The 21797-nt window shown below is 34.2% G+C and overlaps 1 protein-coding gene across 10 annotated transcripts in view; it reads left to right on the forward strand.

The window, feature by feature from the left end:
* Nucleotides 1-21797, forward strand: part of Patronin (calmodulin-regulated spectrin-associated protein patronin) — a 124325-nt gene that overhangs the window by 72634 nt on the left and 29894 nt on the right. For 8 of the 10 annotated variants that reach the window (XM_074184338.1, XM_074184340.1, XM_074184346.1 and 5 more), the window contains exons 5-12: nucleotides 1166-1416; nucleotides 2718-2824; nucleotides 8402-8527; nucleotides 13181-13368; nucleotides 13616-13831; nucleotides 15963-16359; nucleotides 16673-16950; nucleotides 18930-19061. In XM_074184338.1, the coding sequence (XP_074040439.1) occupies nucleotides 1166-1416; nucleotides 2718-2824; nucleotides 8402-8527; nucleotides 13181-13368; nucleotides 13616-13831; nucleotides 15963-16359; nucleotides 16673-16950; nucleotides 18930-19061 (1695 nt within the window). The remainder of the gene's footprint in view (nucleotides 1-1165; nucleotides 1417-2717; nucleotides 2825-8401; nucleotides 8528-13180; nucleotides 13369-13615; nucleotides 13832-15962; nucleotides 16360-16672; nucleotides 16951-18929; nucleotides 19062-21797) is intronic. The other 2 variants (XM_074184345.1, XM_074184344.1) reach the window with 2 other exon arrangements.

The raw sequence follows: 21797 nt of genomic DNA on the forward strand, positions 1-21797 counted from the left end.
GGTCAGTTGGAGTCGTACCTCGAGATCCATCTCCTCTGTAGACTCGCTCCTGATCTAAATTTACAGGGAGGTCAGTTGGAGTTCTAAGCTCGACATCCATCTCCTCCGTAGACTCAGCGTCAGAAAGAATTTTTAAGTTTACTCTGTCCATAAAAGTCCCACGAGTAGCAAGGGAAAGGAGATCAATCACGGCATAGCCCCGCATTACCGTGACAAGGCGATGCTACGACGAGAAGGCGCCCGGTATCTCTAAGGTTCCGTAGAGACAGCTGATAGCCTCAGTGTCATTCATCCTCTCGGCACGGATACACAAACCTTAGGATTGAGCCATCTTTGGGATGCCATTCAATTAGGGAATAACGGAACCACAAGTGATTCTGTCATTCCCGTATCCAGCGAGGCTACGTGGAAGCAGGCACCCGATGACCGGTTTGCTCAACCCTCACATCCCAAGCCAATGCACTCGCCAAAAACAGCATGCACAGTGGTTCAGGCAGTGAAAGATAAACAAGGACAACCAACCCGCCATGTCCTCTTGCATAAATTTCTCTCAAATATAATTCAATGGCCATCGTGATACTAGTCAGGGTGTAGCCTTTCTATTTGATGATACATTCGTTTTGGCCCACTGTATATTGTTGTTATTTCCGATATATTTAATATTTTCTGCAGATATTCAGTGTTATTTCTGTTCATGTGCATATTTATATTCTAAAACCCCTCAATTTTAGATTTTATAATCACATTCAAATGCTTGATACATTTCATTCCTAAATTCGAAACTTTCAGACTGAGGAATACAATCCCTAAATGGAAAGTAGAGGCTTGTGATACGTCTTTTGAAATGTCTCTTCATTCTCAGTTGAAATTGTATTGCTTCAAAAATGCATATAACTAGATGAGAAGAAATATATGGGCATGAGATCAGGTGATCGTATTGGATTTTTATTGTTAGGAATCTCTTCAATCAGATGATTTTTTTTATATTAATAATGGTATAATGAGTTCTTGATGTATTTTAAACTTTGTGTTTAATGTCATTTCGAATATTTTTGAAGCATTTATTATTCAACATATCAGGGAAATTGATAGCTCTACCGACCAATTCTCCCAGACTCCTCGTATTTGCTTTTTTCCTGCAATTTTACTGGTTTTGTGCCGATAGGGTGACAGATTGAAAGTACCGGACTTCCCGCCACTGAGAGAGCTAAAAGACTTGTGCGATGGAGTCGGTCTGGCGGCTCTCATCTCCTACTATTGCCCTGACGAACTGCACTGGACCGAGATCAGGATATCGTGCGTGCCTTCAGTGCAGGACAGCCTCTACAATCTGAGGTTGCTGCACGATTTCTGCTCCAGGTGTTTGCCGACTTCCATTTACCACCTGATGCCCGAAGACGTAACGTATATGCGAGGGTGAGTATTTATCGATTTCGGGGGTATAAATTAAAACGAGTAAAATTTTACTACGGTTTCAAAGTAATTTTTCCTGGTTTTCTATCCGATGGTTCACTAATAACATGTTTATACTACATTAATGATGTCACCTACAAAATGATTGGGAATAAAATTGGTCGATACTTGATGAAAATACATATTTACTTATTCTAAATTTTTTTTATTGCAAAAGTAAGTTGGAATTTACTATAGATGTCAGATTGGTTGCTGAAACGAGCGTAGAGAAAAGTATTGCATTTTTGTTGATTGGGGAAAGTGCTTGTTTTGGATTTATTCTACGCCAGAGGTTCCAGTTTTTTTTTCATGATGAGTGAATTTTATATTGTACTATAAATATGAACACCAAACTGGGGAACATTGTCTAATATTCAAATTGAGAGATATTGGAGATGGATATGTGATATAAAATATAAAAGTATTCACAGGAAAATTATTAAAAGTTCTGGCAGATTCTCATAAAATTCTCTCAAAATCACAAAATTTTTAGAAAATTTCAAAAATGAAAACAATTCTTCATTAAAAGGTTATGTTGTTCGAGCCACGTCATGTCGTTTTCATTACTTTGTCTGCTAATTTCGTATAGATAAAGTGATGACGCATTCAGAATCGTTTTCCAAACTGTAAGACATATCTGCAAACTTAGAATTCGTTCAATGGACCCTGTTTTCCTAACAAGTTTGTAGAATTTCAATGACTTGAAGGCATAACAACACTAGACTAGACAGCCAACCGTCAAAACTGTTCACAATAAGCTTTACCTAAAGATAGATTCGTTTTTAATCCTCAATATAATCACCCACTTTTATACCAACGTGAAAAATAATGATTTTTTATGCGAAGGTCTTTCGTCAGACAACAAAAATCAAGAAAGAGCAGTGGCGGTATCACTTTTGCTAAATAGAAACACTAAAAGCTGATTCATTTCAGATGCAATCATCTCGGAATTGAGAAATTATCAATAAACAAAGTGATTCTCAATTGAATGTAAATATTGACCGTTATGACTAAGGTAGCCTTTGAAAAGCTGGCGCTAGTTTATTTGATAAGGATTATAAATTGCTTATATTATTATCTCTCTGTTCAGGTTAGCTTTCAAGTGTGCAGTGACATCATTTCTTTACCCGGGTTTTTGTTTGCAAATTGACATTTCTAAACATCTTGATTCAATGAAAGTATTCATATATTTTGTCATTTCAATAATTAACTTTCAATTGTATTCCTTTTCTATTTTGTTCAAATCATCATTGTATTTTTTTCAGTTCTATGACCCAAAATCTTATAGTGTTCCTCGCCGATCTTTTTAACGTCATAGAAATTAACCCAGCCAAATGTGTGCGGTATCCAGGAATGGATAAATTCAGTAACGGTAAGTCATCGATCGTTAATTACAGTGTTTTGTGCGCTTTTTTGTTTTTTTGTTTTTGTTTACTGAAGCTTTGTTATTTTTATTTTGCTGACGTGTTTTTCGTCTTTTTTGTTTGGCTTCAGTTGTTACTTTTTTATTGTCTTAATGGGATTCGGAAAACAAATTTAAGTAATTCAAAAAAACGTAGATGATTGTTGGAAAATATTTACTTTACCGTTTTTTATCTGAGAAACGTCGGTTTAAAGAAATATTTGATTTATTAACTTGGGACATCCATAGGTTCTTTGTACTTAAATGATGTTTGCACCAGGACATAACCATGATTAAATTTATCGAATGTGCATTTTAGTTGTGAAAGAGTGAAAATTTCTATAATTTATACGAGAACATTCACGGAAAGTTTTTATAAGAACTGTTTTGGATTCGACTTTCGACTCATTTTTTGTTTATTTTATATTTTACAAAATCATGTTAGGGATGTCAATATGGATGTTCTTGAAGTGTACCATATTGAATGGAAATTTCGTATAGTGTTTCGAAATTCATTTTCAAAAAATGGAACGTGATACTTCTGAATTGAGTTTACTGTATTTTTTAAATGGTTGAATAGAATATTTCTCACCTATCCCAGGTAGATTAATTGAATATTATCCATACATATATTCACTATACTTACCAACTGGGAAACGTTTTTATAAACAATTTACGGAGAATTTGATCAGATTTTGTTTATCCCAGAATTGAAAATGGCGTAATGGTGTGTGTATCAAAACATCATGTGGTGAAGTTCAGAACTTTTTTCCAAAATTCGCCCATAGAAGTTTTGTCCCTTTCGTGACTATAAAAACCACAAGATGAAAGGTCCTACTGCTGAAGTCCGTTGAAAAATGTAATATTAGTTGATTCTTCTCTACCGATGGGACAGACAGTATATGTTGTGTAATTTTTGACTCTTGAGACAAATATCTTCCAAAATGGTAAAGGAGTACCACGGAAATATTTTTCAAAAACAAATATAGAATGCTGTGATTTATGACTCTTTGGTTGGTTCATAGGCCACAACTTGAATTTTTCTTTGTTAAATCATGCACTATAGTAGATGTCCTGCCAATGGTAGAGATAATAAGAATCCATTTTGTATAAGTAACAAGCTATTAGACTATTATTCGAAATATTCAGTAATGAACACCACGTTTCTGTAGTTTTTCAAATATAAGATAATTTTTTCCATTTATAAATCTTAACAGCCTTTCATTAAAAAAAATCGTTCTTCGTTATTCAGTGTATTGAATAACACCTATTATGTACATATCATTAACATTGGTATCACATTGAATGTAATGTGTGACCAGAAATAAGTCTGATCAACTATTATTGTTAACCTGACTCAACTCAACACATCAAGAATAACAATCTTCATAGGTAGGTTCTCGAACATCAAAAATGGTATTCCTCCATGAGCATATGAGGGGTTGTAAAAACTTTGTGTAATCTTCAAATCAAGTTTGGCTCTCTACTACATACCTGAAACATGAAGACTGATTGGGACCATCTTTTTTAAGGGATCTGGAAAAATCATCAATGATAGCCTCAAGATCAAAACATTAAAAAAACTACTGCCTACCTACAAAAACACATAAGGGTTGAAACCAGTTTGATGGCCAAAAAGAACTTCCATATTATTCTTGTTGGGGCTCATTTCAGTGATAGATACATATTGTCTAGTATTGAGTGAAGTACTGCTAACAAAAAGTCGAGTTTTGATATTCTGTTGATGAAGATATAATGGAGAAAATTAATAATAGCCGATTTCCTTCGGTATTCAACCTCTGTATCTGCGAGGTGAAGAGAGAGCCAGAAAGGATCAAAATAAAGACAGAGGTGGCATTGATATTGGTCAGACTTACAGAAAGATATGGGGACTGAGACCAGATATGATGTACTGGCTACATTCAGTGGTTTTTATATCCACTGCATCCTTCTTTGCAGGATGCTTGCTTGGGAATAAAGAGAGCAATGAAAACCATATCAATACACCCCCTTTACATCTTGAAATAATGGAGGAGGCATGAAGAACTGAATGAATTGTCGGACAGAAATAAATTGATTTTACATCGGGAGCTGGGACATTCATGAATCATAGACAACGATAAAGGCTGATGGGTGTGCTGGACATGGATCTTCAACTCCACATAATTATGGACAGCCAAAATTATATTCACCTAGATGCGTTTTTAATGGGAAAAATATATAAATATGAAGATGAATGTCTTAGTTTGAGTAACTGTACACATATTTCGATAACCAAGTGATCATTTTCAAGAAGAAAATCAGTTTAACCTTCCTCTTGAAGATGATAACTTGGTGATTGAAACACGTGTCGAAGTGCTAAAATAACGGTTTGGTGTTATTTTAACTTTAACACATCGACACGTGTTTCGATCACCAAGTGATCATCTTCAAGAGGTTTAATCTTCCTCTTGAAGATTAAACTGCTTTAATATTCCTCTTGAAGATGATCACTTGGTGATTGAAACACGTGTCGAGGTGTTAAAATAACGGCTTGGTGTTATTTTAACTTTATTTTAACACCTCGATACGAGTTTCGATCACCAAGTAATCATTTTCAAGAGGTTTAATCTTCCTTTTAAAGGTGATCACTTGGTGATCGAAACACGTGTCGAGGTGTTAAGTAACGGTTTGGTGTTGGAATAAAACTCTAGTAATATTTGATACAGAATGTGTTTTGAATTCACTTCACTATTTCAAATGGGCTTATTTTTATCAGTTGGCTTTGTTCTTCCCTGATAGTTCAGATAAATAGATCTCGCGGCATTTGTACGGCTAAATAAGTTGGAAGAAAATCAAAGGATTTAAACAAATGACAATCAAATGGAATATATAATGAGAATATTTTTCAGCTCAGATAGAGAGTTATTTGAAGTACGATATACACCAATAAAAAGAAGTTTCCATATTAGACTTGTGATGACTTATTTCGGTTGTGGAATATTGAATGAACTACTGCTGAGTTATAATAAAAAGTCGAATTCTGAAGTTTTGAATAGTTGATGAAGATATGATAAAAAAAAGTAATAATAGTAAAATTCCCTCGGTATTTACCGTGTTTTCGTTTCTGTACATATATGTAGATAAATAAAGTAATGGTGATCAGGAATTCTTGATAACCCGTAACCTGGATAACTTTAGTGGAAAAGTATCGATCGGCGACAACCTGGGGTGACCTTTGCCGTAACGTTATCTTACTCTGGCCATTTATTGAATTTTTTATTTGCATAAGTGGTGTACGGTTCGGCCCGCAAACTTACGGTGCTTTCTTATAGAAGTTGTGGTGTCGCAACCCTTTGGCGGGTGGCGCGATCACATTTTAACTTCCTCGGCTTTTTTTATTCCATTTTTGTTTTATTTTTTGTTTGCTTGTTAGTATTTTCTTTTGCTTTCTGGTGAGCGACACACAAACGCTATGTGGTGGTGGTGGTATTATTATTATATTGGTAAGAAACACTCTTTAGGCAGCATGGATCTTGATATGAAGTGCTATGAATAGTTTTTTCGATATCAGTGACTTCATGATGATATAATAGCAACAACTCTGCTTGGGAATTTGTTGAAGACTAAAGATTTTGGTTAAATTAGGTGGTGCAATATTTATTTTTTGGCTATTCCGAAAGAAGTGTTCGTTATTGTTTACTTTCTGAAACAATGAAAATTATTACGGGAAGCAGGCACGGTTGGAGGGGGTCAAAGGAAGATCCCTCCAAAATAATCCATTCATATTGACAAAACAAAAAAATTTACCGATATTCCTGCTCAAATATTCTGGACAATTAAATAAATGAATAGGTATCCAAAATAATTCAACTGGTTATCCAGTCCTTGTCTGCTACTTGGCACAGACCCTTCGTGATAATTATAAAAAAATGATGAATTATATTTTCAGAGACGTTTTCATTTCACTTCTAGAAATCATAATGACTGACCTAAAAGACCTACTTTCTGCGGATCCCATGAAGCTTTATGAGTGAGTCATTTTTATGCAAAAAATCCGAATAAACAGAGTAAGATCATCTCAATGTGAAAACAAATGCATTCCCATTTATTCGGCGATCCTGCTTTCACATTGGTTATCAGATTTTTCTATGGATATTAAAGTGGAAACAGGAACACGAAGAAAATATTGACACTCAAAAGTTTCTATAGTTACGCGGTGTCTACAATCTCTCCCGCCAAAAGTTATTTTGGAGACTCGATATGCAAGGATAACGGACGAAATAGTCTGGAATAAGATTACGAGTAGTCTCAACAACATACACCAATAATCGTCGTTCTGTTGTAACACACTGATTAGATAAATTGAAAGGGTTATATTTTCAGGAGTGATTCATTTTTGGGAAAGAAAGTTTTTGGCTTTCCACTACTCCATCTTTATACAAAAAAATGTGGGAATCTTCCAAAGAAAAAAAAATCAGTTTTTCCGTTAACCAGCTGTCGCACCCCTACGAACGACAACCTTCAGAAGTCGAAACTTGTGCGAGCTAAGGATTAACGAGGTCTTACCTTTCAACGTATGATCCCTAACTCGGGTCGGACGATAGCAAGTGAAGATCGATCGTTCAGACTAGGGCTTGAACCACCGACCAACACGGCAGTCAATTCGAGTGAGTGAACAAAGCACCCACGTCGAACCGCATGGCTACCGACCGACCGAAGAAAGGAAGGAAGCAATACATTTTTAAAGAAGTAACTCTATACATAGATATGTAGATCACAACTCTGGTTAAGAGTTATGGCTACAATCTGCAGATGATTGAGTCAGAGCAGCAGAGCTTTTGCACCACCAAAACGATTCTTTTCTGGATTGGATCATCACGTGTGATGAAAAGTGGATCCACTACGACAAAAGGAAACGATGAGCCACCCAGGCACTGGCACCGACAAAAAAAGATCTTAGTTACTGTGTGGTGGTCAGCGGCTGGTGTGATGCCCTATAACGTTCTGCAACCAGGCCAAACCATCACAACGGAGTCACATTGTGAGGAAATTGTACGGCTCGTCCGAAAATTGAACGAATTGAGCGTCGAAGTTCTGCCTTATCCACCATACTCTCCAGACCTCACGCTAAACGACTACTTTCTTTTCGAGCACTTCGATAACATTGTCGCCGGTAGAACATTCGACAAACAGGACCAGGTAAAAACGGCCTCCGTCGGTTTCATCGAATCCCGAGCCCACAGTTTTTATGCGGACGGAATCAATCGACTTGTAACGTGTTACTGATTCAAAAGGCGCTTATATCGATTAAATTGAATAAGCATTCAATGAGATATTACTTAAAAATGGACAAAACTTTTGATACAACCTAATATAATAATAATAGAAATGTGTTAAATATACTGTAAAAAACTCTCATCCACTTTCCCAAGTCGTTGTTGCTAATAGTTATACATATTTTGACAAAATTGACTATTCAAAGTAGTACTTAGAAGTAGACCATTCGAATGTAATATAAGTACTTGAGTTAACAATTGAATTGCTTCTGTACCGATGCGGCCGTAGACGGGTTGCCCTCGAGCAATGCGCACGGGGTGATGCATAAACGTAACCTGCTCCAGACCGTGATGGCTCCCATTCCGGATCTGCGAAGCGGTATCGATGACCCCGCAGATCCTTCCGCTTTCCAAGGTAATCTCTATCTACTACTTTGCGATATCATCGGTAGCTAGAATGATCACTCTATTAATAAACGTTTTTCATATCGATCATCCCAAAATGCACCTAACAACACGGAATGACTCGTCGAAATCGGCTGCGTTTTGTTGGTTTTGTTGGATCGGCTGGTTATAGTGGTTTTGGTTCAGTATAAAGGTCATTTGGACTAAAGAACGTTCCCTGTGCTACCCAATCAGTGAACTGGAAATTGAAGATATTTTTCCTACTTATCAAATCATATTGTTTTTCATTTGAAAATAAAATATGCTGTTAGGGTGTAACTAAATAAGTTTAAAACATTTAAGGAGGTGATTCCTCATCGAAAAAAAGATAGGATCTTTCATATAAAGAACGTTTATTGGAGCATCCCTTATTAAGATACAGCCCCTTAAAGGGGGTACATAAAATTTGTATAACAATTTTTTTCACAAGCACTAAAAAAGTTACAATATTGAAATTAACCTAACGTTTTTTACTACCAAAAAGACACTTAGCCAGAAATTTATTTGGTTTACCCCATGGTTGTAAGGGGTGGAACCCCTTACAACCCCTAAAATGTATTTCCAATGTAACAATGTAAAAATGTCTCTGGGGTTTTTTGCCAAAAAATAAACCAGTTCGCAGCAAAAAATTATTTTACGAACAACTACAGAGATACATCGTCATAAATGCGAAAATACGAAACTAATCTATCTAGTAGGTCGCTATTAGCGATAGTGACAATTAAATTGGTATGACGCTGTCAGTTTGTGAATTTTCTAAATTGAATTGATACTAATTGTGTGTTGTTGTTCTGTTCTTAATTTGTTACTTTAATAATTCACTTGTTATTAAAATGGCATACAAAAATGAGAAAATGGCTGATAAGCATTACGTTTACGGTTTGTCGCAGGGGAATGGGTTAAAAGATATGCTGAAATGTATCCTCAACGGCAGCATCCTTCACATAGAATATTTGCTTGACTTCATCAACGATTACGATAATATGGTTCATTCGACAAAAAAACGCAGGATTGTGGTCGCCATCGAGAAGTACGAACACTACAGCTTGAGGAAGCAGTCCTTAATTTGATTGAAAAACAACCTACTATCAGTACTAGAAAGATTGCTTTTCAGCTAAATGTTGATCATATGACGGTATTTCGAATTTTAAAGGAACAACTCTAATACCCTTACCATCTGCAACGAGTACAGGCACTGTTACCGCGAGACTTTCCGAACCGTCTTGAATTTTGCAATTGGATGCGACGAATGTAGTTTTTCTCGGGACAAGATTATTAATTTTCATAATTACCACATATGGGCTGATGAAAACCCTCACGCTATTGTCGAAACTAACCATCAAGAACAGTTTTCTCTTAACGTGTGGCTCGGAGTTATTGGGGATGATTTCATTGTGCCTCATTTTCTACCTCCTCAACTAAATGGTGAGGCATACGTTCAATTTTTAAGAGAAATGCATCCAGTACTGCTGGAGGAAGTTTCTTTGGGCGTCAGAAGGGATATTTTTTTATACATGATAGGGCTTCCGTCCATTTTAGTCAAGTAGCACGTCAGCATTTAACTGAAACATATGCAAATCAGTGGATAGGTCGAGGAGGACCACAGAACTGGCCCGCTCGATCCCCGGATCTCAAACCTCTCGATTTCTCTATTTGGGGTCATTTACAGCATTTTGTTTATCGTACTCCTGTTCGCGATGTAGAGGACTTAAGAAACCGCATCATCGATGCGTGCAGGGTAATCAGAGAGACTCCAGGAATATTTGAGCGAATACGTGGCTCAATGCGCCGACGTCTAGACGCATGCCTAATGTCTGAAGGTAGACATATTGAACATTTACTATGATTTCTACATGTTGTGTGTTTTGTTATTAATAAATTAGTTTTGTTTATTACCCTTTAATCGTTTAATGCAGGTACTAACTACAAAATAACAATAAATCCAGTTCGCATTTATGATGATGTATCTCTGTAGTTGTTCGTAAAATAATTTTTTGCTGCGAACTGGTTTATTTTGGACAAAAATCCAAGAGACATTTTTTGTTTACAATGAAACAGGCTATCAAAAATAAATGTTTAAATGCAAACAAATAATAAAACAAAAAGTTACATTGGAAATAAATTTTAGGGGTTGCGTTTTCCACCCCTTACAACCATGGGGTAAACCAAATAAATTACTGGCTAAGTGTCTTTTTGGTAGTACAGAACATCAGGTTAATTTCAATATTGTAATTTTTTCAGTGCTTGTGAAAAAAATTGTTATACAAATTTAATGTACCTTTAAGGGACCGTATCTTAACAAGGGATGCTCCAATGAAGTTTCTTTATATAAAACATCCTATCTTTTTTTCGATGAGGAATCACCTCTTTAAATGTTCTACACTTATTCAGTTACACCCTGTATTTAGCCATTTAAAATGGAATATATTCAAAAATTCAGTATATGAATTGAAAAAATCTAACTTACTAATTAAATGATTCCAAAAAACCTCAAAATTACAAAACTATCTAGACTGAGACACAATTTTGTCACATGGAACTCCTCTACATAACAACGGCACTCAAATTTTCCCAAATATTCGTGTCGGTTTATTGAAGATGTTGTTGATGAGTTATTATCAGAATTAGTTTTCAAACTTGGATTACTTGAGGTTCTTCAATGGTATTCGTTTGTTGGTTAGGTATGAAGTGAGTTGATGACATTTGTGCTGAAATCTATAAAATTAACAAATCGCAGCTAATGAAAATTGGGCAGTTTTACAAAATGGAAAAATTTCAATGATAAATCGATGTGAGATATATAACTTTTAACTTTTCAAAATCCTATTCCCTCGATGGAAACTTGATGGAGGGCCCTAAGAATTATTATATATAACAAATACTCGCCAGTCAAATTTGCCTTGAGTAAATCCAACTATATTTTATAATTGTTTTTCAGCATAAATATTAAAAATAGTGATGCCATGTGGCTTTCAGTTGAGATTTTTTTAATCATTGAAATACTAACATTGTGTATAACTGCACTTGAATGATTTCAACGGGTTTCAGCTTATTAGTTTTAGTTTGCCACTTGCATGTATAAAATATTTTTAAATCATTCTCATTATTTATTGTATACTAATATGCACGTTTCTTTCTAATTTATCTTCTCTGCATTGTATTGGAATTTTGATTAGACGCCCATCTGGTAGTTTTAGTGATCATGCCCGAGGCATTATTTGTTATGAAAAAGAAAATGTGAAAGTGAAGAAGGTGTTAATAGAATGGAATATAATTTCTCAATCAATGCCTTAGGCGTCAGAGCGCCCCAATATGCAATGAAAATTAGAAATAGTTTGAGGTGTCATTTTGTTACTATTGCAAGGGTTTTTTTGTTTTTAGCACAATAAAGTGGTTATATACATATTTACCACATTTCTTATCTTAAGTACAATATCACACTTAACTGTACAAAAGAGTTAAGTATTTGTTTATTGAATTCATTCAATGATAAATATAAAGTCAACAACTCATCTTAAAGTTTTAGTTTTCGACATTCAGTCCTAATATCTTCAAAATATCACACAAATTGTTCGAATTTTTGGATTGAATCAAACATTCACATTGAAATGTTGAGATGGTTTCAACACATTAATTTTTTTATGTACAAAAAAATGAATCGGTGGGTATATATTTTATTTTTTATGATTATTCATTTATGAAGAATTTTCCTGATGAAAAACACATTTGTGTACATTTTGCTTTGAAACTGCGTTCAAGTGTTTTTACAAAGTAAAAAAGCATTGGTTGCAAAATAAAAATAATAAGTTAATCACTTTATATTAGTCAAATACTTTCATTGACTGACATTTTTGGCTCTTTTTATCAATTATTTCATCTACAAGTTTCCAAATACCTCATATAGTTCATAAAACTAACCCTAGTACATGAAAGAGTATTTGTGTTCAATATTTCGCTCGCCAATTATATAATATCGAAATAATGGTGAAATATCTCTGAAACCTTATTGAATTTCTTTTTGATTGTTCACAATGTGCCTGCATAAACATAGAGAGGTGATTTTTTGTTCTATAAAATACATATCATTTTTTTCATATCGTGCACACCATTAGAACAGCATCTATTATATTTCTTCCATTTCCGTCGGTATGCTGAACTATTGGGAATAAAAATAAATTGAAGTATATTTTTGTTGAAATTTCTATTCGAAAAGGACCCATAACTCAAAGACCCAATGGAAATAACTGTGGATATTCATCTATTTGCTCATGTAAACAGCTCACCTATTGATGACGCTTCAATCTTTCCTCCCTTCCATTTTGTAGGATTGATAATGGTTTCATTGTAAAATTCCTTCAATTTGATGTCTCCACTTCAATAAGTTGTATACGATCTGAACCACTTTAGAATTGTGCTATTACATGTAAACATAAAAAACAACTGTAAATTTGCGTTTTCATCATTTTCTCATCAACACTGAAGCAGATTGTATTGAGGAACATAGGCACTTCCATTGCTGTGACATTTTTTTCAAATCAATTTTATATATAATATAATTCTAAAGGATCTTTCATTTGAAATATTGTTTTCTTTTATTGTTAATAATTTAACTTTGTCCCCTCAGTCTCAAGATCAACCCCGACACATCTGCCTCTCAGAAAGACAAATTCTCTACAACAGAGTGTCTCAGAAATGACAGAAGATAGTTTACGTCGAGGTTCTGAGGATTCTTTTGTCGTTCATAGGGGTAAAAACATACCTACGCTCAGATCTGTTGTACAGGAGGAGCCTCTTATACCTGCCCGACTGAAGGTTTGTGTTGAATGATCAATGTAATAAAATATTTATCATGATTATATTAAATTATTATAATTAAGTTATTTTAAATATATTTGTTTTTTGGCATAATTTCATAATTTTTCAACGTATTTTTTTCTCATAGACTTGAACAATTTCTTTATATGTTCAATTCTGAGTATTCCATGAATTTTTGAACTTTTTCAAAATTGTCATTCAATCATTAATTGTACAATCGATAAAACCTATAACTGTAATCAAGGTCAGCAAAGAAAAGCACAATAACGACAGCAAGGCCGACGAAAGGGGTGAAATTGCTGCGGGAAGGCCGAGTAATTGGGAAGATACAAGGAAGCCTACTTATGCTGGAAGGAGAAGCAGGCGAAATTCTACTTCTGACGATTCGCAGTTGACGATTGAAAATTTCGGAGGTAGTCAAGACAATTTGAATTTCATCGGCAGGAATCCGGATAAGGAGGTAAGGAGGCTTTTATCACAGATTGATTCCTTTGAACCAATAAAATGGTGCATGATTTACAGACTAGGCCACCAAAACACATCGACAAAACTAACAGCCGTTAAATTAATATCTAGGTGTAATTAATCTTGAATCATATGTGACTCTCGATGCCTCGTTATGGATCATTCTTACAATTCCAATCAGTGCCACTGTCCTAATCGAAGTGAACCAATGAAATCAAATATTAATTATTATTGTAACTAAATATTGAAGTTTTGTATGAATGCTTCTACAGAAATTCACAGGTTTGATTTGGTATTATAATTATGATAGTGACTAGACCCGAACACTACTGAGGCAAATGAATATGTTAATGAAATAAAACTCACCAATACAATGATCAACTTTGTTCATTGCATTCACAAGAAGCCAAAATGAAAAATGAATTGCCGCACTTCACCAATTCACATAACTTCATGAAATTATGACAGCAATCCTTCAATCCAAATTCCTCTTTGAAAACCAACTTACCTTTGATATCAGAAATCTCAATATCATAATCGAAACTTATTCGAATAATAAGACATTTTCAATATGAATGGAAGCTCAATGGAATCGACGCCACATATTGGTGATGCATCTAGCCGCGTCAAGTAGCTCGGTTACTGTTAACAAATACGACTTTAGTCATTATGGTACTTAATCTAATCATATATTTGAACATTGTACTTTCAACATGGATTCTTGCTGAACTTTCTTGTTATTCAAGTAAAAACTTTAATCAATTTGAGAATTCATATTTTCTTATATCGATGCATTCAGCTGAGAATATTTCTCTCAACTTCTATTATGAAGTAATAGTTGTAAAAGACTAACAATAATTGATGTTTGTAAAGGAAGAACATCTTTTTGATTCAGAATAAATCTTTAATTTTTTCTCATCCTTTTCTGAAATGGCTTAAATCTTATATATCAGGTAGAAAACAAATGGTGTTAATTAACAAGGAAGGAATCAAAGCTGAAACAGACGTAAAATCAATTAATATTGGGGTGCCACAAGGTAGTATAATCGACCCAATGATGTTTATCATTTTTCTAAATAACTCAAGGGAGATTTGTGGGGAAAATTGCAAAATGACAAATTAAGCGGATAACATAAACTTGCTGGTCAATGCAGTGGACTATTCCGGTCTGATATCCATAACTGAAGAGAGCCTCTGTAAGGCAGATGAGTGGTTCAGGAGAACCAAACTTATATTGAATGACAATAAGACCAAAACTGTAATGTTCAAAACAAACCATACATGATTTGACTTACCTCAAGAAATTTGGATGACAAATATTTCACTCAAAATAGAAAATGAGTATAAATTCTTAGGACTGCACATAGACAGCACACTGAGTTTCAACAGTCATATTCAAAATATTTGTCAAAAGTTGAACTCAGTGTTGTATTCAAAGATAGTTATTGGTCAGTATGTCGATACAGATGTAATCCGAATGATCTGTCATTCAAATTTTGAATCTGTTTGTAGGTATGGGATTACTGGAGGTAATAGAAATGCAGAGCGCAAATTTTCATTGTACAAAAAAGAGTCTTAAGAAGTATGCTGAAACTAAACTCAAGAGAATCATATAGAGGCAAATTCAGTAGTCTTAAAATACTTACACTTATAGGAGTATATATACAGGAAGTCTTGTTATTCCTTTCTAGAAATAAATATATTTTTGAAAATAGTCTACCACAAAATGTATGTAACACTAGAAATTTTGACTATGTATACCCAAAACATAGACTGTTACATAAAGGAGCCCGTTCTATCAAAACACAAAAATGTTCAACAAACTCCCCACCAGCATCGAACAAATGAATAAACTTGGTGAATTCAAAAAGGGAATTCATAAGATTCTACTGAATATAGAACCCTATACTATTGCTGAATACCTCAGCCATACTGTCTGACAATCTATCTTGCTGATGACGTTATTTCTGTTTTTGTATCTTTTTGCGATTATTCTTCAGAAATAAAGATATTTATTATTATTATTTTGATTTGTATATTTCCAGTATATTTTGAACCATATTTTCCTCAACTTCTGTCGAGACATTGATTTCAAATATTAACAGTGCCACTGTTTTTTCTTTCAGGTCGCTGTTCATATTGGTCGAAAAATTTCCGCTCCCTCTTTTCCTACACCCATAGAAAATGCCCCTACGAGATCGACCTATCAAGACGCCAGAGGTTCTTTCCAGTTGGGCTACGATAATGGCTATGAAGAAAAGCAAGACAATGGTACTGAAAAATTTAAGCTCAAACGGCAGCTTAGCAGCGATGACATCGCCTTCAGAAAAATCGGTGCTAATCTCGGTGCGGACAGAGAGAACATCATAATGAAAGACCTGGTAGACGGCGAAGTGACTAAGAAGTTGAGTTTCGCCGATTTGGGAAAGCAGAAAGTTCAAGGGGAAAGCAAGGCCATCCAACTCGTTTATATGAATGATAAGGAGGAGTATCCTTCGAAATCTAGTTTTTATAATAAATTAGGTGAGTCGTTTTTGTAATAACTAAATTACGTTTCATGAAAGCCGTTTCAGATTCAATTTTCACAAGAGATTGCTGAAATGAGAAATTTTTAATACGTCTTACAGATGTTATCCCTACCGTTTCCTCCAGAAACGGTCACATAATTGATGCTATTTTTCAATATCCATAAAGAAACTTGATTTTTGAATCTTAGAGCAGTTAGAGTTTTTGACGACTTATCTTAAAAAATTGTCTTATATACTATTATTCAATATGATTCTGATCAAAATTAGATTTGAAATCACTAAATTTTAACAATCTGGTTCATACATAGGCAACGCCAACAGCAACGAAAAGAAAACAACATTTGCAACACTGCCAAATACAACCACTTGGCAACAACAAAGTACGCAGAATCAACAAAGTGGAGAAAATAATGCTGATGAAACTATTTCTCCTAGTAATGTTATGAATGTACAGCTAACAGATATTCGGATGAAACTTGAAGAGAAACGAAGACACATAGAAAGCGAAAAGCGGCGAATGGAAATGGCGATGAACAAGCAGAGGCAGAAAGTTGGAAAAGCTGCTTTTCTACAAGCTGTCGTTAAGGTATTTTTTATTCAATATTATTACGTGTTTATGTACCTAGTCAATGTACCATTTGGTGTTATCATGCATTGATGCTTTCATTGTCTTTTTTTGTTTCTCATCGTGTTTTTTTTTTGTTTCTCTCCTATTTTTATTTTTCTTATTGTCATGTGTAATAATGGATGTTTCTTACAGCTGACTGAATTGGTAAGGGTGTTGCTAGTTTCGATAATGAGAACGGTTTTTACTTTTTATGATGCCTGTTTTTTATGGTTTGGCAAATCAAGATTCTCAGCTAGTTGTAATGGTGACAGGAAACTACTTTTTTCAGCAAATCTAGGTTATTTGTTTTTCTAATAATGTCCAGTTGAGAGAACAATACATTTCTTGTCAGAATCGGATTGAAAGTAATAAATAAAATTCAAGTGTCATAGGCTTCTTGCTTTAAAAAAAATTTGCCAGTCTCAGAAATGAAACTTTGAAATTTCATCAAGTCGAATCGAATTTTTATTCATATGAAGTTTTTTCAGAAACTAACAATAAGTATTCAACGAAAGTCATTTTTTGTGGAGGAAAAATCAGTTTTTCATCGACCTTCCACAATCTGAAAAATATAAAAATTATAATGGAGAACTTTATACAAATGTAGAAGGGCAAACTTTTTTGTTTACCCCGATAAGTTACTGCGTAAAAATCAAAGTATTTTTCACAAAGAAAAATCTTTTATTTATCAGTAACTTGTCGTATTTAACAATTTTGCCTATCAAAAAAATTGTTAAGAAATAATAATATCTTTTACGTAAAAGATTATTATAATTTTTATATTCTAACAATAAGCTTTCGTAATGTTGTAAGTGTTCAATCCAATGAAGACTTCAGTTCAGATGACCTAGTACATTATTGATGAGTGTCATGTTTTATAGTGTTACTATAATTCTTGTTCGAAAAGGCCATTTTTGAGTTATGGGAATTTGAACGAAATTATGTTTGTAGACACTGTATGATGACGTTTATGAAAGTGATGTAAAATTTGAAGGTATTAGAAGAAAGGATATTACAGTATATATAATTTTGTTTGGCAGATACAACTTAACATGTCTATGCAGTGATAAGTGTAAATATTTTATTTGCATCTGCGCTAAAAACGTGGAATATGCAACTTACCTATTCAATGTTCAATATGAAATTCCCCAATGAAATTTAATTCAAAAAACTAGCTGGGAATCTTTGTATGCATTATGGATAATCTATTTAATGGTTCTTAATTATTGTGCTCATGGTTTCGTTTTTGGATTTTTCCATTTGCATGTTTCCAAATATTCCTCTCTGATTACAACTTTCGAAAGGACATAAAACTAGTTCATCCTGACGGATTTAATAGCAAATATTTAGTTGTCAGTTTCACTGGGAGGTTGAATTAGTATAAACAATTATTCAACTTCTTCAGATGAGTTAATTCTAGTGGTTTTCTAGGTTAGAAGTTTCAGTTTTTCAGATGTTTTTACCACTTTTCAAATAATGTGTACGTATCTATTAGTAAATCAGTTCATTATTTCAGAGTAGGATAGATTATGATATGGATATGAGTAACGTTGAAGAGCCTTGATGTGTAGTGAGAAAGAAATAGTTTCTCAGTATTTTTTTTGTGAAAATATTATATGCAAAAAATAGAAGTAATATTCCAATAGTGACAAAAATTGTTATAGAAATTTCATTACATATTTAATTTTTCATTAAAGTTCAGGACTAGGACAGTTATTGAGAAATCAATCATTACTGCTAGTAAATGTATATAAATTTCTTCAGATTGCATTATGAAAATTTAGTTGTAAATTATCATAGTTGTAGACAACTATGAAAATTAATTCAAAACAGCACACTAATATGTATGTCACGCCACATCCAAAAAGCACAATTCTAAATGAACATCTACCTTTACGAACTATTTCTTGGAATGCACTGGTGACGGTGATAGTTTTATTTACTTAACTAACTTTCAGGGAAGAGGTAATTTACTTAAAACGCCAACCGACACAGAGTCTAATCCTAACTCTGCTGAGGGCTCTGAAACACAAAGCCCCTCAACCGAATCTGCTCCCACACCAAAATCCCAGAGGCCAGTAACCTTAAAGGTATTTCCTTTCGATTTCTGATTTTGTTTTTCCAGGTTGTTTTTCGAATTTTTGAGAATGATTTTTGCTTTCCTATATCAGTAGAGCGTTGCTAAGTAGCTTTAGTGTTGGGTGTGTTTCAAATATTTTAAAGTTATGTCTTGGATTTTGTGTTTGTATTATATTTCGGTTACTTTTGAAAATTTTTCAGCAGATCTAGTACCTGAATTCAAGTAAAATCTGATACATCATATCATTAATCAATTATTTATTTTATATTTTCACTGATTAACCGTAATCAGAATATGCTTTATTGTCGAAAGAATACATTTCTTGTTGACAAAGTCAGTTGTCGTACATGGATGTATGTTAAAATATAGTTAAAATAACACTTACAGATGTATAAACACAAATAAACACAGGATCTGATCAAATAGTGTATAGTGTATATATATATACACCCATCCATACATACATATTCACATAATTGAGCCTCAGCAATGACAGATATGGATAATGAGTTCATTCAGATAATTTGGCTATAAAAAATTCATCCAAGCTATAGAAGGGATGATCAAAGAGTAAAACCTTCACACTACCTCTGAATCTATTATAATTCTTGATTTCCCTAATTCTTGCTGGAAGGTAGTTGTATATTATCAAGCCGTTATATATAATAGAGTCCTTTACGAGGCGACTTTTGGGTATAGGCAACATAAGAGTCGAGTTTTGGGAAGATCGAGTATTGTAAGATGATGACGCTCCTTTACATAGATCACGGTGCTTATGAATCAAACAAGATGTTTCCAATATAAAAATAGAGATCACTGTGAGGATTTGGTGATTTTTAAAGTATTCTTTGCACGATTTGCGACTCTTAATCTTGAAGAGGGCTCTAATGGCTCTTTTTTGTACAACTTAGATCATCTGTAATAAATTTTTATTGCATGCACCCCAAAAAGCAATTGCATAACCTATATGCGATTCAATTAATGCATGGTAGGCAGATTTTGCTGCTGCAAATCCTACCTCATTATTGATAACTCTAATGGCATAGCACCCAGAGGATAGTTTTTTAGACAGGTTTTTAACATGTTCATCGAATCTCAAGTTACTGTCAATATGAAGACCCAAGAATTTTGTGCAGGGGGAATTGTCAATATTAGTTGAATCAAGAATTATTGTGTCCAATTCACATTTGAAGGTTAACAAGTTAGTCTTGGAGATGTTGAGTACAAGGAGATTATTGTCAAACCACGTTCTTATTATTTCGAGATCACGTTGTATGACATTGTGTAAAGATGTTTCATCACTACTGTGCCAAAGTATAGTGGTATCATCTGCAAATAACGAGAACCTCCCAGATATATTCAAATGGGAGATATCGTTGACATATAACAAAAATAAAGTCCCAGTACCGAACCCTGAGGCACACCACATCTAGTAGCTCCAATAAGTGAATAGTGGTCAGTTTTTACCAACTGGCTACGATTCTCCAGGTAAGATCTAAACCACTGCAGGCTATTTCCTCTGAAACCATAATAATCAAGTTTGTCTAACAGAATTTGGTGATTTACGCAATCAAAGCTCTTGGTTAGGTCGCAAAATACTGCCGCGGTTGATTGCCCTTCATTAATTCGTTTGTAGACTTTGGTCATTAGCGCCAATATGGCATCATTAGTATTCTTGCGTTTTTGAAATCCGAATTGATCCTCGCTTAGTATGTTGTTTCGGCATAAAAACAACATTTCCTGCACCAATTTCTCGATTATTTTGGCCAGGGTGGGAATTAGAGTTATAGGCCTAAAGTTCGATGGGTCGCTACTGTTCCCACCTTTATGAATTGGGACCACAATGGAAATTTTTAAAAACTCTGGGAAGAGGCCCAGATTGAAGGATCGGTTTATAAGTTCAGCTAAGATATTAAGAGCATCATCTGGAATATTGTCAAATAGAGTGGCAGAGAGATCGTCAATTCCCGCCGCTCGTTTATTTTTAATTGATTGTATAGTGGCTCTCAACTCTATCGCATCAGTCGGTTCAAAATAAAAATTGTTTTCAACGTAAACATCTGACATATGTGCTAAATAGTCGGAGGGGGGTTTCAAGTGATTAGTTGTCTTAGATGCTATGGTACAGAAATAGCCATTAAAGGTATCAGGACTCATTGAAATTTCTGAAGCTTCCTTTTTTTTCAGTCTGAACCTTTTCAGACTGAATATGTTTTGTGACCAGATATTTGATATCAAAGCAGTTGTAACATTTTATTGCAAACAGGGGACATCTGAACATATTTTTTTATAAACCTGCAGGGTTATTCTGCTAAAAAGCAACGCAATTGGATATGACTGTAGTCAGCTAAAGTCAGTACAAATCCTTTGCTGCCAGATCTACAAATCCCATGTAGTTCAAATAAAGTTTTTCTACAGGTGTACAAAATTAGCAGAATGAACTGTCGGAATGGATTTTTTATAGCCAAGATTAAACATGATTGTTTCTATTCACAAATAACAATTCTCGTTTGACTAATCTGAAGTAATGGGTAGATCTCTCATGGTGCCAACTTATATTTTTTCATGTGATATCTTTTAAACCTCAAATTACCTAATTTTTTTCCCCGGCGAGTTTTGTTAATAATCATATTAATAATAACAATAATAATAATTTGCTTTATTGCCCAAAGAAACAAATCAAATCTTGAATACGCCCTTTTCTGTGTTCAAAAATACTGACTTTGAAAGAATTCTAAATACTTGT

Source organism: Leptinotarsa decemlineata, unplaced genomic scaffold (genome assembly GCF_025532065.1).
Source record: "Leptinotarsa decemlineata unplaced genomic scaffold, Ldec_3_MD MMD2_tig00026354_RagTag_RagTag, whole genome shotgun sequence".
Classification (NCBI taxonomy): Eukaryota; Metazoa; Arthropoda; class Insecta; order Coleoptera; family Chrysomelidae; genus Leptinotarsa; species Leptinotarsa decemlineata.